The 15,225-nt window shown below is 49.7% G+C and overlaps 1 protein-coding gene across 1 annotated transcript in view; it reads left to right on the forward strand.

Annotated features, from left to right (window-relative positions):
* Window positions 1-6,087, forward strand: part of SCNN1G (sodium channel epithelial 1 subunit gamma) — a 30,902-nt gene extending 24,815 nt beyond the window's left edge. Inside the window, exons 10-14 of the mRNA XM_055561553.1 lie at window positions 33-90; window positions 281-342; window positions 3,893-3,968; window positions 4,263-4,625; window positions 5,724-6,087. Of these exons, the coding sequence (XP_055417528.1) occupies window positions 33-90; window positions 281-342; window positions 3,893-3,968; window positions 4,263-4,625; window positions 5,724-5,741 (577 nt within the window). The 3' untranslated portion in view covers window positions 5,742-6,087. The remainder of the gene's footprint in view (window positions 1-32; window positions 91-280; window positions 343-3,892; window positions 3,969-4,262; window positions 4,626-5,723) is intronic.
* Window positions 6,088-15,225: the final 9,138 nt, after the last annotated feature.

A 15,225-nucleotide genomic window follows, 5' to 3' on the forward strand; every position in this document is an offset into this window, starting at 1 on the left:
CCCACACTCACTCCATGCCCTTCTCCGCTTAGCTTTAAGGAGTGGACACTGACCACCAGCCTGGCACAATGGCCATCGGAGGTCTCCGAGGTAAGTTCTCTGCCCACTGTTCCCCCCCTGGAACCTTCGGCCTGTAGCCTGAGGTCCTGGCTGTGTCCTCTGGCCTCAGGGTTGATCCACAGGGGAGGCCCATGTCAGGAGCTGGGGCTGAGAGGAGAGAGCAGACAGGCTGGCTCTGGCCTCTCCAGGCATCCCCAGGCCACTTCTTTCTCCACCACAGAAATGGTTGCTGTCTATTCTCACCTGGGACCAAAGCCAGCAAATAAAGAAGAAACTCAACAAGTAAGTTGATCTCTGCCCTGCTTCCTCTGCTCCTGCCCACCCTGGTTCCAGCCTCCTCACTTGATTCCTCCATGCCAAACCCTCTCCTTTTCATTTGTTCATTCCTTCACTCATTCCTTTATTCAACAGTTATTTCTTGAGTCTTATCATGAGTTAGGCCCTGCTCTACGCTAGGGCTCTCAACAGTTGACCACAACCCACAGCATGAAAATATTGATATTTATCCCATTGCGGCGCATTGAATACACCACCAGAATAAAACTTTCATGAAACAGTACTCTTTTATGATGTACAGGGCATTCAGGCTGCTTGTCAGATGTTGCACACTTGTGTACCAAACCATCCAACTTGTGTACCAATTGTTTACAACCGTCCGACGGGTCACAGCATAGTTCCAAATGCTTAGTGCCTATATCAGTTGATAAAGATTTCGAATCTCTCTGTGCATGCAGCCTGATCTTTTATATTTCACTTTGTAAAAAGTACTAGTAAGGCTCAGTACATTTATTTCATGATTTCCTAATGTATCTTGACCCACTTGGAAAAATACTGTTTTAAACCTTGAAGCTTCTAATCGCACTTGATTTTCCTTATCAAAATTCACTACCAAGAGACTTTTAGTAAAAATCAGCCAGGCCAGAGTTCAAGGATCTCAACAGATGGAGACAAAGGTAGAGAGGGTGGGTGGGGGATTGCCATGTAAACTCACATTTCTCTGGGTTATTACTGTTTACATGGTTCCCTACCCCAGTTTGGTCTCCAGCATCTTATTTAATGTCCACTAGGCAAGGTGTGAGGTGCTGGGAGGTGCCATGATGACCAAGCAGACATGATCCTTGCCTCCAAGGTACTTCAGTTCAGTTCAGTTCAGTCGCTCAGTCGTGTCCAACTCTTTGCGACCCCATGAATCGCAGCACACCAGGCCTCCCTGTCCATCACCAACTCCCAGAGTTCACTCAAACTCACGTCCATCGAGTTGGTGATGCCATCCAGCCATCTCATCCTCTGTCGTCCCCTTCTCCTCCTGCCCCCAATCCCTCCCAGCATCAGAGTCTTTTCCAATGAGTCAACTCTTCGCACGAGGTGGCCGAAGTATTGGAGTTTCAGCTTCAGCATCAGTCCTTCCAAAGAACACCCAGGACTGATCTCCTTTAGCATGGACTGGCTGGATCTCCTTGCAGTCCAAGGGACTCTCAAGAGTCTTCTCCAACACCACAGTTCAAAAGCATTAATTCTTTGGCACTCAGCTTTCTTCACAGTCCAACTCTCACATCCATACATGACCACAGGAAAAACCATAGCCTTGACTAGATGGACCTTTGTTGGCAAAGTAATGTCCCTGCTTTTGAAAATGCTATCTAGGTTGGTCATAACTTTCCTTCCAAGGAGCAAGCGTCTTTTAATTTCATGGCTGCAATCACCATCTGCAGTGATTTTGGAGCTCCCAAAAATAAAGTCTGACACTGTTTCCACTGTTTCCCCATCTATTTGCCATGAAGCGATGGGACCAGATGCCACGATCTTCGTTTTCTGAATGTTGAGCTTTAAGCCAACTTTTTCACTCTCCTCTTTCACTTTCATCAAGAGGCTTTTTAGTTCCTCTTCACTTTCTGCCATACGGGTGGTGTCATCTGCATATCTGAGGTTATTGATATTTCTCCCAGCAATCTTGATTCCAGCTTGTGCTTCTTCCAGCCCAGCATTTCTCATGATGTACTCTGCATATAAGTTAAATAAGCAGCCTTGTTTAAATAAGCCAAGTTAAATATACACCCTTGACGTACTCCTTTTCCTATTTGGAAACCAGTCTGTTGTTCCATGTCCAGTTCTAACTGTTGCTTCCTGACCTGCGTATAGATTTCTCAAGAGGCAGGTCAGGTGGTCTGGTATTCTCATCTCTTTCAGAATTTTCCACAGTTTATTGTGATCCACACAGTCAAAGGCTTTGGCATAGTCAATAAAGCAGAAATAGATGTTTTTCTGGAACTCTCTTGCTTTTTCCATGATCCAGCGGATGTTGACAATTTTATCTCTGGTTCCTCTGCCTTTTCTAAAACCAGCTTAAACATCTGGAAGTTCACAGTTCATGTATTGCTGAAGCCTGGACTGGAGAATTTTGAGCATTACTTTACTAGCATGTGAGATGAGTGCAATTGTGCGGTAGTTTGAGCATTCTTTGGCATTGCCTTTCTTTGGGATTGGAATGAAAACTGACCTTTTTCAGTCCTGTGGCCACTGCTGAGTTTTCCAAATTTGCTGGCATATTGAGTGCAGCACTTTCACAGTATCATCTTTCAGGATTTGAAATAGCTCAACTGGAATTCCATCACCTCCACTAGCTTTGTTTGTAGTGATGCTTTCTAAGGCCCACTTGACTTCATATTTCAGGATGTCTGGCTCTAGGTGAGTGATCACACCATCATGATTATCTTGGTCACGAAGATCTTTTTGTACAGTTCTTCTGTGTATTCTTGCCACCTCGTCTTAATATCTTCTGCTTCTGTTAGGTCCGTACTATTTCTGTCCTTTATCGAGCCCATCTTTGCATGAAATGTTCCCTTGGTATCTCTGATTTTCTTGAAGAGATCTCTAGTCTTTCCCATTCTGTTGTTTTCCTCTATTTCTTTGTATTGATCTCTGAGGAAGGCTTTCTTATCTCTCCTTAGAGTCTAATAATAAAGATAGACTTTGATCAAATCATTGAAAACTGTTAAACCAAGTATTGCATAGTGATGACCCCTGAGCCAAATATGATTCCACCAATATAACCAGTTATTTCCAACTTTTCCTGAGAGATCAAAAATTCTGGCAACATTAAACTTCCATTTTTGCAAAGCACCGAAAAGTACTGAGTACTGGCTACCTTTCTGGGATAAGCATGAATTTTCTAGCTTGCCACAGTCCTAGCAGGAGGGAATTTAGTACAGTGAGTGGTTAAGAGCACGAGCTTTAAAGTCAGATGTAGCTAGGTTTGAATATCAACTCTACCAGTCATGAGCTGTGTAGTCTTGGGCAAGTTGCTCAACCAATCTGTGTCTCAGTTTCCATGTCTGTAAAATGGGGATACCTGCCTTATAGGGCTGTTGTGAGAATTAAACGAGTTAATTCACACAAGGTTCTTGGAAGAGTGCTTGGCAACACAGGAAGTGGTCAATAAATGCTAGCTGTTATTATGGTTATTATCATTATTCCCCTCTGGTTCATTTACATCACTTACCTGTCTCCCGGACATGTTTTAGATCGCCATCAGACAATCACGACTGCAGGGTTTAGTTGTGGGAGGGCAGCTGTGGGGACTGATTTAGTCTAGAGCTGGAGAAATGGTTTTTGAGTGAAGGGATGGCTTGAGTGACCAGGTCCCGGCTGGAGATGTGCTCTGTGGTGCACAAGGAACCCCATAAACCAGGTTCTAAGACACCCTATGGAGCTCAGAGCCTGGGCCTTGCTGGGCGCTGAGCCGGAGAGACACAGCCATGCTAAGGGGCTGGCTATTTGCTAGAGCACAAAAGCCTCCAACTCACCTTGGCCCTGCCTATTGGAATTCTTACAGGACAGACTTGGCCAAACTCTTGATATTCTACAAAGACCTGAACCAGAGATCCATCATGGAGAACCCTGCCAACAGCGTGAGTGGCTCCCTTCTGAGACTGTCCTGGGTCTGCGACTTTGCCTTTCTGCCTGGCCTCAGGGAGCAGAGTCAGACTGTGGGGGTCCAGCCCAAGCTATTAGGGCCACCAAAGGCCAACCAGGCCTCAGATCAGAACGGGCAGGGTAGGAGGGGACAGACAGCCTGCTCTTGTCTTCCCCAAACCTGTTCAGGGCCAGGGCTAACCAGTGGCTCCCTTGGGCCTCAGGGTCTTTGCGTGAAGCCAGCTTGGTGGGGATTCCCCCTTGATCGTGTGCTTTGGCCTCCCTTGCAGATCGAACAGCTTCTGTCCAACATCGGTGGCCAGCTGGGCCTGTGGATGAGCTGCTCCGTCGTCTGCATCATTGAGATCATCGAGGTCTTCTTCATTGACTCCCTCTCCATCATTGCCCGCCACCAGTGGCACAAAGCCAAGGGGTGGTGGGCCCGGAGACGGGCACCTGCCTGCCCCGAGGCTCCCCGTGCCCCGCAAGGCCGGGATAACCCCAGCCTTGACATAGACGATGACCTGCCCACTTTCACCTCTGCCTTGAGTCTGCCTCCAGCCCCAGGGTCCCAGGTGCCTGGCACACCACCCCCCAGATACAACACCCTGCGCTTGGAGAGGGCCTTCTCCAGTCAGCTCTCAGACACTCAGGTGCCTGCTGAGTCCTGAGACAGGGCGGGGAAGAAAGATGGAGCCAAGACCACCAGCCACGGTTGAGAACTTAGAGTCTCCAGCACACAGGGGGTGTCCTCCCCTTGCTGGGCTTTTCAGAGACATTGACTACGAGTCTGCTTTGAACAAGGTGGGCATGGGCGTGTGCAGGGGACCATCGGACCCCTCCCAGCCGTACTCATGACCGCCTAGGACAAGCTAGATCCTGCAGGCCAAACCCCTTAGCACACCTGCTACGGAGAGAGATGGGGCCAAGGAGATGGGGCCGGCCTGGACAAAGGCCAGGAGTGAAGCCTGACAGAGTTCTTGGCCAGATCTTGAGAGAAAGAGAGAGCAAGAGACTCCTCCAAAGCCCCAAGTTGGGGGTTTCAGCCACTCCTCCAGCCTGGGCTGGGACCCAAGGATGTGACTTTACATGTTGAGGCCTGACATTCACTGCCTGGTGCCAAAGATAGGAGGAAGCTCTGGGCCTGGAGCTGGAGCTGTTTGTGAATAAACCATTCCTAGTCGCTGAATTCAGAGAAGGCAATGGCAACCCACTCCAGTACTCTTGCCTGGAAAATCCCATGGACGGAGGAGCCTGGTAGGTTGCAGTCCATGGGGTCGCAAAGAGTCAGACATGACTGAGCAACTTCACTTTCACTTTTCACTTTCATGCATTTGGAAATGGCAACCCACTCCAGTGTTCTTGCCTGGAGAATCCCAGGGATGGCAGAGCCTGGTGGGCTGCCATCTATGGGGTCTCAGAGAGTCAAACACGACTAATGTGACTTAGCAGCAGCAACAGTCGCTGATATGGGGGCAAGGTCTGCTCTGAGCACTCAGGAGGGAGCTGGCCCAGGGTCCTTGGAGTGTTAGAGGGGAAGGGGGCTCTGTGGGGGCACCTAGGGGAGTGACAGGAGGCCCTCACTCTGAGCTGGGGCAGGGAGGGAGACACATTCTGGGCAGCTAAGCCAGTACTCTGGGTCCTTAGCAGAGAAGGGCCAGTTAAAGGACTCTGTTGGCCACTCCTGTCTGGTGGTAGCCCAAGGCATGACTTCCTGATAACCCACCTCAGCTGCTTTTTCTCCAAGGCAGACCACCTTCCCCCACTGATGGCCTGCCCCTCAGCAGCAAGTCAGCCACGTGGACAGCTGCCTCCTGCCATATCCACACCTTCCATGATGATAGAAGCTGACGTGTATTAAGCACACAGTAGGTGCCCAATATCAGCTCAAGAACCGTGTTCTGGCTGCTGCACTCAGCACTTCCAAAGATTGGCTAGGGGACTGCACGCTTCAACCCACAGCCAAATCCTGTTTTTGCCTGTGACCTAAGAGTGATTTTGGTGGTTGTTTTTTTTTTAATACTATTCAAAATATCAAAAGAAGGACCGTTTGTGACATAAAAACTATATGCAATTCAAATTTCAGTGTCCATAATAAAGTTTTATTGGAACACGGTCATGCCCCTTTGTTCATTAATTGTGTATGGCTGGATTACCACGGCAGGCAGAGGTGAGTAGCCGCTGTGGCAGCCCCCCAGAAGCCTACAGTATTTATTCCCTGGCCTTGTACAGAAAAAGAAATCTACCAACCCTGGGATTAGCACAGTAAGAAGGTATGGTTATCCCACTGTGTGGATGAAGAAACTGAGACAGAGAAAGATTGAGTGACTTGCCCCGGGTGACCCAGCTAGGAAGTTGCAGAGCTGGGTTTCCAACCTAGGCAGTGTGACTCCAGAGCCCATGCACTTTATCAGTACCATTTTTGCATCCAATCAGTGTCTGTGCCTTTTAAGGATGAGGCTCCTGTCAGTCCAGGTGGGAAGAGGGGAAGGCTCCACACCCAGCTGTAGGGCAGAAGGAAGTCCCTCATCTGTGAATGTGGACAGGCCTGCATTTCAGGACTGCCTTCTGCCCAAGGATGGCTGCTAGATGGAGGCAGGAGACTCAGTGACAGAGCAAGGGGGGACTTCCCTGGTGGTGCAGAGGATAAGAACCTCCTGCCAATGCAGGGGACACGGGTTCGATCCCTGGTCTGGGAAGATTCCACAAGCTGTAAGCCACTTAGCCCAAGCACCACAACTACTGAGACCTAGCTCTAGAGTCCACGTGCCACAATCCCTGAAGTCCATGTGCCCTAGAGCCTGTGCTCTGCAACAAGAAAAGCCACCAAAATGAGAAGCCAGTGCACAGCAATGGACCCCGCTCACCACAACCAGAAAAAGCCCGCACAAAGCAGCTAAGACCCAGCTCAGTCAAAAAAACACAGAGGAAGGGATGGGGAACCTTGCCTGGTCCAACCCCACCTCAGACTTGTAGCATCCACAGCCATCTCTGCCTCGTGCAGTGGTTCCCCTGGTCCTTGCAGGTGGGGCACTGCTAGGAGGCATGGCAGCACACAGGGAGAAGGTCACTGTGACCTCTGGCAGGAGCTGCCTGAGGAGTGGGCTCAGAAGTCAAGGCTGATGCAGGCAAGCATCAGGTTACAGAAGGCGAGAGCCTGGCTCCTGTCCATGCTAGGCTGGGGTGGCTGCAGCCAGTGCCGACAGGGAACTTGCCACGGATGCCTGCCTGGGCATTGCACAGAGGGAGCTTCCTCCTCCTCCCCCGAAGTAGGAGGGGTAGGGGCCCGGCCTCAGATTTGTGGAACTGACCTGCCTCAGCATGATGTCACAGGCAGAACATTTGCAGCAAGGCTCAGGATTTGCTGGATTTGTCAAAGTGAGTGTTAGTCACTCAGTCGTGTTGACTCTTTGCGACCCCATGGACTGTAGCCCACCAGGCTCCTCTGTCCATGGATTCTCCAGGCAAGAATACTGGAGTGGGTTGCCATTCCCTTCTCCAGGGGATCTTCCCAACCCAGGGATTGAACCTTGGTCTCTTGCATTGCAGGCCAATTCTTTACCGTCTGAGCCACCAGGGAAGCCTGGCTTTGTTAAAGGGGAGGTCAAGAGCATCTGGAGGCATAGCCACCCACATCTCCCCCAGCACACAGGTGACACCCCATGGCTCAGTCACCTCCTTCCTGCCCGGCTCCTAGCCTTAGCCAACCTATGGTGCCAAATGCTGCCCTCTCTCCTCCTCCACTCATCCTCCTAGGTACAGATATCACCACTTCAGCAGAGTCTTCCCATCCCTTCCTTTTCTAGCTTCCTCTATAAGAGAGTTTCCAAGTAAGCATGCTAAGTCATTTCAGTCTATAAGAGAGTTTCCAAGTAAGCATGCTAAGTCATTTCAGTCATGTTCGACTTTTCAACCCTATGGACTGTAGCCCACCAGGCTCCTCTGTCCATGGGATTCTCCAGGCAAGAATACTGGAGTGGGTTGCCATGCCCTCCTCCAGGGTATCTTCCCGACCCAGGGATCAAACCAGCATCTCCTGTGTCTCCTGTAACAGCAGGCGGGTTCTTCACTACTAGCACCACCTGGGAAGCCCCTTAGTTTCCATTCCTTCATACAATTTCTTATCCATTTGTCTGTCTCTCTCATTAAACAATTCCCTGGTGACTCAGACAGTAAAGAGTCTGCCGCAATGCAGGAGACCCAGATTCAATCCCCGGGTTGGGAAGATCCCCTGGAGAAGGAAATGGCAACCCACTCCAGTATTCTTGCCCAGAAAATCCCATGGACAGAGGAGCTTGGCAGGCTACAGTCCATGGGGTCTCAAAGAGTCAGACACAACTGAGCAACTTCACTTTCCTTTCCTTTCTCATTAAACAGTGGATGCTTTGAGGGCAGGAATTGTGTCTTATCTCTTTGTCCCCAAACTGGGATAAGACTGAGAATAGTGATGGTGTTTAGGAAAAGTGTATGGAGCTAATAAAAACAATAACAACCATAACAATGGCTAATATTCATTAAGCATTTATTGTTGGCCAGGGAATCTGCTGAGCACTCCACACACACCGGTTTGTGGGATTCTCACAGTACAGGTGTAGATAAAGAAACAGAGGCCCGGGACACCATCTCTATGGACCCCATTCTTGTGACCCCAATCCCTAGTAATGGGTGGACCCTGGCCTGTCTCAGAGCTCGTGTGTTTAACCACTGTGCACCCTGCCTTTCAAGTCCACCTGCCCCTGAGGATTTCCCCTCCGATATCCTCTGGCTTCAGGTCCAGCCTGCTCAGCTGAAGGGCCCTCCTGTGCAAAGACAGAGGTGGGGATGGGGGAGGACCGCTTCATTCCCAGACCCCTCGGATAAGCAGCCACATGCCAGGAGTTACTTGTGGAGACAGTCTGAGCGCAGGTTGGAGCAGAATTTCCAGACACAGAGTATTGCAGAGAGGAGTGAGTTTATTAAGAACAAAGAGCAGAGATAAAGTAGGCACTGCGAGTGCAGCGGACCCACAAATCCTGACAGACCAGGGCAAGTTGACAGTTTTCATTGAGTTAATGGCCAAGTTTTATAGCCTCAAGACAAAATTCCTGCTGAAAGGTTGGCATTAGGTGATTGGTTGGGGTGCCATTGGAGTGGGCATCTTTGCCTAATTGGGAGTCAGGAAGCTTGTTAGTGATGATCAGGGGGCTTTTGGCAATGGTTACAAAGGGGCTCAATTAGCTTCGGAGGTGACCTTGGTTCTGGGATCCGCTTCTGTGGCCTTGGTGCAAGGCCTCACACCTATGGCCTGTGGGCAGGATGCAACATTACTGACTCCAAGGGGCAATGACTCCACAAGCAGGTCGTGGAAATGTTTGTTCTTGATGTACCCTTGTTCTTCTCAAACTGAGCTCCTGCCCTCACTGCTCTTCTGACCTCCCTTCCAGGCCCCTGAGTCCCAGCCTCAAGCATCCCGTGGCCCATAGAATGTCTCCCTGATGACAGAGCTGCCTCAGACTCAACATGTCCCCCCTAAGCCTGCACCCCATGGGGTGGTATCAGATAGACTCCAGCCTCTCCTGGGGTTGAAGACTCAGGCAAGAGGTCTGGGCCAGACAGAGACTTGTGGGGGTCAACAGGGGAGGGGATGAGGTCACCATGGAAGAAAAGCAGGTCAAACAGGAAGAGAGTCAGTGAGGGACTCTGAGACCTGTACACTGAAGATGCAGCTGGAGCCCGAGACGGAGCCCAGACAAAAAGCGGCACAAGGCTCCCCTCCTCACAAATCCCCCAGCTCTCCTGTCTCCCATCCAGACTCCAGGCTCTGCTCGGGGGGATGTCTCCGCAGGGCAAGCCCCTCACAGACGTCCTGCTGACATGCCCCTGGCGACTCCCCCTTACCTCAGCTACATTCCTCAAGTCAGAGGACCTACCCTAGAGTGGTGACTTGTGGTGGCCCCCAAACTTAGCTACAATGCAAAACTCTGCTCGCTCTCTCTCTCTACTCACCCTCCAAGACCAGGAACAGAGGTCACCATCTCTGTGAAGTCTGCCTTGACCTCATCCCCTATCCCAGCAAACTGGAGCATTAAGTACCATGGACAGAATGTGGAAGGCCATTTCATTCTTCAACATGCAGAGACATCAAGTCTGAGTTTGGGGCTCATTGATTTCTAACGCTTTCTGATGGGTGCTCAGGTCTTTCTTTTAACAAAGAGAAAGCCAAATCAGAACCCACAGATTTCTGGCTGTCCAGCCCAATTTAACTGCCTCATTCTGTTTACAATGCCTTTGTTTTCTCAGTTACCTTCTGCTTGTTGTACGTAATACTGGAGTTTCCTTTAGTTACTGATTGGGCAGTGTATTCATTAACAGCTGTTTCCTGAGCTCTGCGTTAGTTTCCTGTGGTTGCTGTACCAAATCGCCACAAACTGAGGGGCTTATGACCACAGAAATGTATTCCCTGACAGTTCTGGAGGCCAGAGCTATGAAAAGAGTCGTACAGGGCTAAGATCAAGGTGTGGCAGGACCACGCACACCACAGAGGCTCCGGATGGGAATCTGTCCTCTTGCCTTTTCTGGCTTCTGAAACTGCATTCCTTGGTGCCTGGCCCCTTTGTCCATCTTCAGAGCCAGCAGAGTAGGGTCCTGCTTTAATTATCACATTGTCTTCTTTTATTTTTAAAATATGCACTTATTTACTTTTGATTCTGCTGGCTCTTCACTGCAGAGCGAGGGCTTTCTCCAGTTACAGTGAGTCGGGGCTCCTCTCCAGTTGCCATGCACAGGCTTCTCATTGTGGTGGCTTCTCTTCTTGCAGAGCACGGGTTCTAGGGCACGCGGGCTTCAGCAGCTGCCGCTCCAGGGCTCCAGAGTTCAGTAGTTGTGGTGCATGGGCTTAGTTGTCTCGCAGCAGGCAGGATCTTCACAGACCGGGGATGGAACGCTTGTCCCCTGCATTGCAAGGTGTATTCTTAAGCACTGGACCAACAGGGAAGCCCATCACATTATCTTCTTCTGTTGCTGCCAAATCTTCCCCTGTATTTTTTTTAATAGGGATACTTGTGATTACATTTCAGATCACCTGGAGACCCCAAGATAGTCTCCCCATCTCAAGATTCCTAACTTAATCATATCTGCAAAGGCTCTGTGTGCCATAGAGGTGACATTCACAGGTTCCAAGGAGTAGGACCTAGACCTCTTGGGGCTCTGTTATTCAGCCTCCTTCAACTACTTACTCTACCAAGCAGCACTGTAGGAGCTGGGGACACATGAGTGCGGCAAGCAGATAAAGCTCCCTGCCCATGTGGACCTCACCCCCTCCTGAGGGAGAGCAGACCCAGAAACAATCTGTGTAAGAAGTGAGTACAGTCAATAGCACGTCAGAGGGTAAGAAGTGCTATGGAAAGAAGAAAATGTACTGCAGGGAAGAGAGGGTCTGGGAGTCCAGGGACAGGCAGAGGGGCCAGCCTGGGAGTTATGTGCTCAGGGGAGACCTCTGGGCAAGGGTATTATCTGAACAGCTTGGGGGAGTCATTCATATCTGAGAAAACATTTCAGGCAGAGGGAAAAGCCAGAGGTGATGGAACAGTTTTCTTTTAGTTTATTTAGTTATTATCTAGATTTTAGTTTCTTTTTGACTGTGCTGGGTCTTTGTCACAGTGCTTGGGCTCTTTTCTAGTTGCAGTGCATGGGGCCTTCTCTACTTGCAGCACTTGGGATTCTCCTTGTGGCATGCGGGCTTAATTGCCCTGAGACATGCGGGATTTTAGTTCCATGACCAGGGATCAAACCTATGTCTCTTGCATTGGAGGGCAGATTCTTAACCACTGGACCACCATGGAAATCCAAGGAGGCCAGCCATGCGTTGTGTAATTCCATTTACGTGAAGTACTCAGAATAAGTAAATCCATGGAGACAAAGTAGGTTGCTGGGGGGAGGTGGGGGGTGGGGGGTGATTGCTCAGTGGGTCCAGGATCTCCTTTCGGGGGTGAAGAAAATTTCCGGAGATAGACAGGAGTGAATATGTTGAGTGCTACGGAATGGTACACTTTAAAATGGTGAATGTCATGTTACGTGAATTTTATCTAAAAAAAAAAAAAAAAGTCAAAAAAATTTAGTTGAATTAAAAGAGTGAGTTGGGGCTTCCCTGGTGGCTCTGTGGTAAAGAATCCACCTGCCAATGCAGGCGACACGGGTTCAATCCCTGGTTCAGGAAGATCCCACAGGCCACGTGGCAACTAAGCCCATGTGCCACAAATACTGAGCTGCAACTGCTGAGCCCGTGTGCCCTTGACCCTGTCTTCTGAAACAAGAGAAGTCACTGCAATGAGAAGCCCACGCACTGCAATAAAGCGTAGTCCCTGCTCGATGCAACTAGAAAGCCCAAGCTCAGCCACAAAGACCCAGCCAAAACAAATAAAAGAGTGAGTTGACTTAAAGGAAAATAGTAAGAGAGACTATAAAGAAAAGCAGGAGGCACTGGCCACAGAAATCAGGATAACAGAAACTTCTGGGGAGGGGGTGGCAGGAGTGGAGGTGATCAGAGGTCTAAGGGCATGTGGAGAACTGGCTGGTGGTGGTCCCCTCTTCAGCGGGGGCTCAGACATTGGTGTTTGCTCTCCTATTTTTAAAAACCGCATATGTGTTCTATGCATATTATAGTGCAGGATTCTGCACATTTTTTAAAATCTCAGAAAACAAAATAGTGAGTTGCTGCTGCTGCTGCTGCTGCTGCTAAGTCGCTTCAGTCGTGTCCGACTCTGTGCGACCCCATAGACGGCAGCCCACCAGGCTCCCCTGTCCTTTGGATTCTCCAGGTAAGAACACTGGAGTGGGTTGCCATTTCCTTCTCCAATGCATGAAAGTGAAAAGTGAAAGGGAAGTCACTCAGTCGTGTCCGACTCTTCGCGACCCCATGGACTGCAGCCCACCAGGCTCCTCCATTCATGGGACTTTCCAGGCAAGAGTACTAGAGTGAGGTGCCATTGTCTTCTCCAAAATAGTGAGTGGGCAGTAACAAATGTAGCACATGGATGTTAATATCTGCTGCTGCTGCTGCTAAGTCGCTTCAGTTGGGTCCGACTCTGTGCGTCCCCATAGACAGCAGCACACCAAGCTCCACAGTCCCTGGGATTCTCCAGGCAAGAACACTGGAGTGGGTTGCCATTTCCTTCTCCAATGCATGAAAGAGAAAAGTGAAAGTGAAGTCGCCCAGTCGTGTCCAACTCTTCGCGACCCCATGGACCAAAGCCCACCAGGATCCTCTGTCCATGGGATTTGCCAGGCAAGAGCACTGGAGTGGGGTGCCATTGCCCTCTCCATGTTAATTGCATCCTCAATCAACTCTGCTTATTCATTGGAAGGACTGATGCTGAAGCTGAAGCACCCATGTTTTGGCCACCTGATGCAAAGAGCTGACTCATTAAAAAAAAGACCCCAATGCTGGGAAAGATGGAAGGGAAAAGGAGAAGATAGTGGCAGAGGACGAGATGGTTAGATATCCTCAGCAACTCAATGAAGGTGAATTTGAGCAAACTCTGGGAGACAGTGGAGGACAGAGTTGTCTGGCACGCCGCAGTCTATGGGGTCACTCAGAGTCGGACACGACTTAGCAATTGAACAATAGTAACAACGCTATGTGGTGTTCCACGAAATGCCCCCAAGGGCAATTATCTGTCTCTGTCCCCTCCCTCCTCCACTGAGACAGCTCGGGAGATTGCCAGCGAGGCATCCCCAGGGTGTGTGTCGTGTGTGTTAAGTGACTTCAGTCTTGTACAACTCTTTGCGACCGTATGGACAGTAGCCCACCTGGGGGGTTTCTTTGCCTATGGGATTCTCCAGGCAAGAATACTGGAGTGGGTTGCCATGCCCTTCTCCAGGGGATTTTCCATACCCAGGGATCAAACCAGGGTCTCTTATGTCTCCTGCATTGGCAGGCATGTTCTTTACCACTAGTGCCACCTGGGAAGCCTTCCTCCAGGGTGGGTGTGCTGAAATGGCACCCCTGCCAGGCCCAGCTCTGGCCCACGCTCTGGCCTACCTCCTACCTCCCAGGAAACAAGGAAATTGTTCCAGCTCCTTCTTTCCAGGGACAGGACCAACCCAGGGTGGAAAAAGGGCGTTATCAGTAGGATTCCTGGGTGCTCTAATTGCAGGCTGAGGGCTGAAGGAGCCTCATTCATCGTGCACCCAGCTGGAGCTGGAAGGAGCCGGAGGAGGAGGTGGAATGGAAGCCAGTTGTTACTGGGCCTTCCCTTCCTCCAGGAAAACTCCGGAACAATCTTCCCAGCCACATCCGCTCACATCTCTGGCCAGACCTGCAGGTGTTTGTTTGACAAATTCTGTTTAACAGCTCTGCTGTTGACCAACTACACATACTTAGGAACCTGACAGTTGTCCTTTGTTCCTCTAAAATAACATTAGCAAAAATACAGATTTGTATTCGTACAAAAGTAATAAAGATTGTGTAAGGAATTTGATGCAAGTTCTAAAAACCTAACTCACATTGGGTTGAGAAAATTTTGGCTCACCTAACTGGAAATGTGTTTCTGGCTTCAGATACAGGTGGATCCAGAAACTCAAGTGATAAGATCAGAATCCTCACTTCCTGCCTCTTTGTCCTTTCCTTCATTCTCAGACACACTCCCCCTACAGAGTGGAAGCCCCAAATATATGCTCCATCTCTCACACCCGCAAAAGGAAGAAAGCTTCTTTCTTACAACTCTAAAAAAAAAACAAACCCCAAATTAGTTAATGGTCTTGCATTGGACATACTTGAGTCTTGGGTCTTTTCTCAAGCCAATCGCTGTAACCAAAGAGATGAAACACTATGATTGTCCAGGCCCTGATTGTGTTACTTCTATATTAGAGGAGCAGCCTCCCTTCAAAAACTGTATTGAAAGAGAGTGGAGTAAGGAGTGGGGTTGCTCGAGAATCACTAGGGTGCTGTTATCACAAGAAGGGAGAGTGTATACTGGTTCAGCACAAGCAATAAAAACCTGCTATACACTGTGGAGGGCTTCCCTGGTAGCTCAGATGGTAAAGCATCTGCCTGTAATACAGGAGACCTGGGTTCAATCCCAGGATCAGGAAGATCCCCTGGAGAAGGAAATTGCAACCCACTCCAGTACTCTTGCCTGGAAAATTCCATGGATGGAGGAGCCTGGTAGGCTACAGTCCATGGGATCTCAAAGAGTCCGACACAAGTGAGCAACTTCACTGGTTCATACACTGTGGAAAATTGGATCATTTCAGGAAAGCACAGACAGCAAGCAG

This window comes from Bubalus kerabau, chromosome 23 (assembly GCF_029407905.1).
Source record: "Bubalus kerabau isolate K-KA32 ecotype Philippines breed swamp buffalo chromosome 23, PCC_UOA_SB_1v2, whole genome shotgun sequence".
Taxonomy (NCBI): domain Eukaryota; kingdom Metazoa; phylum Chordata; class Mammalia; order Artiodactyla; family Bovidae; genus Bubalus; species Bubalus kerabau.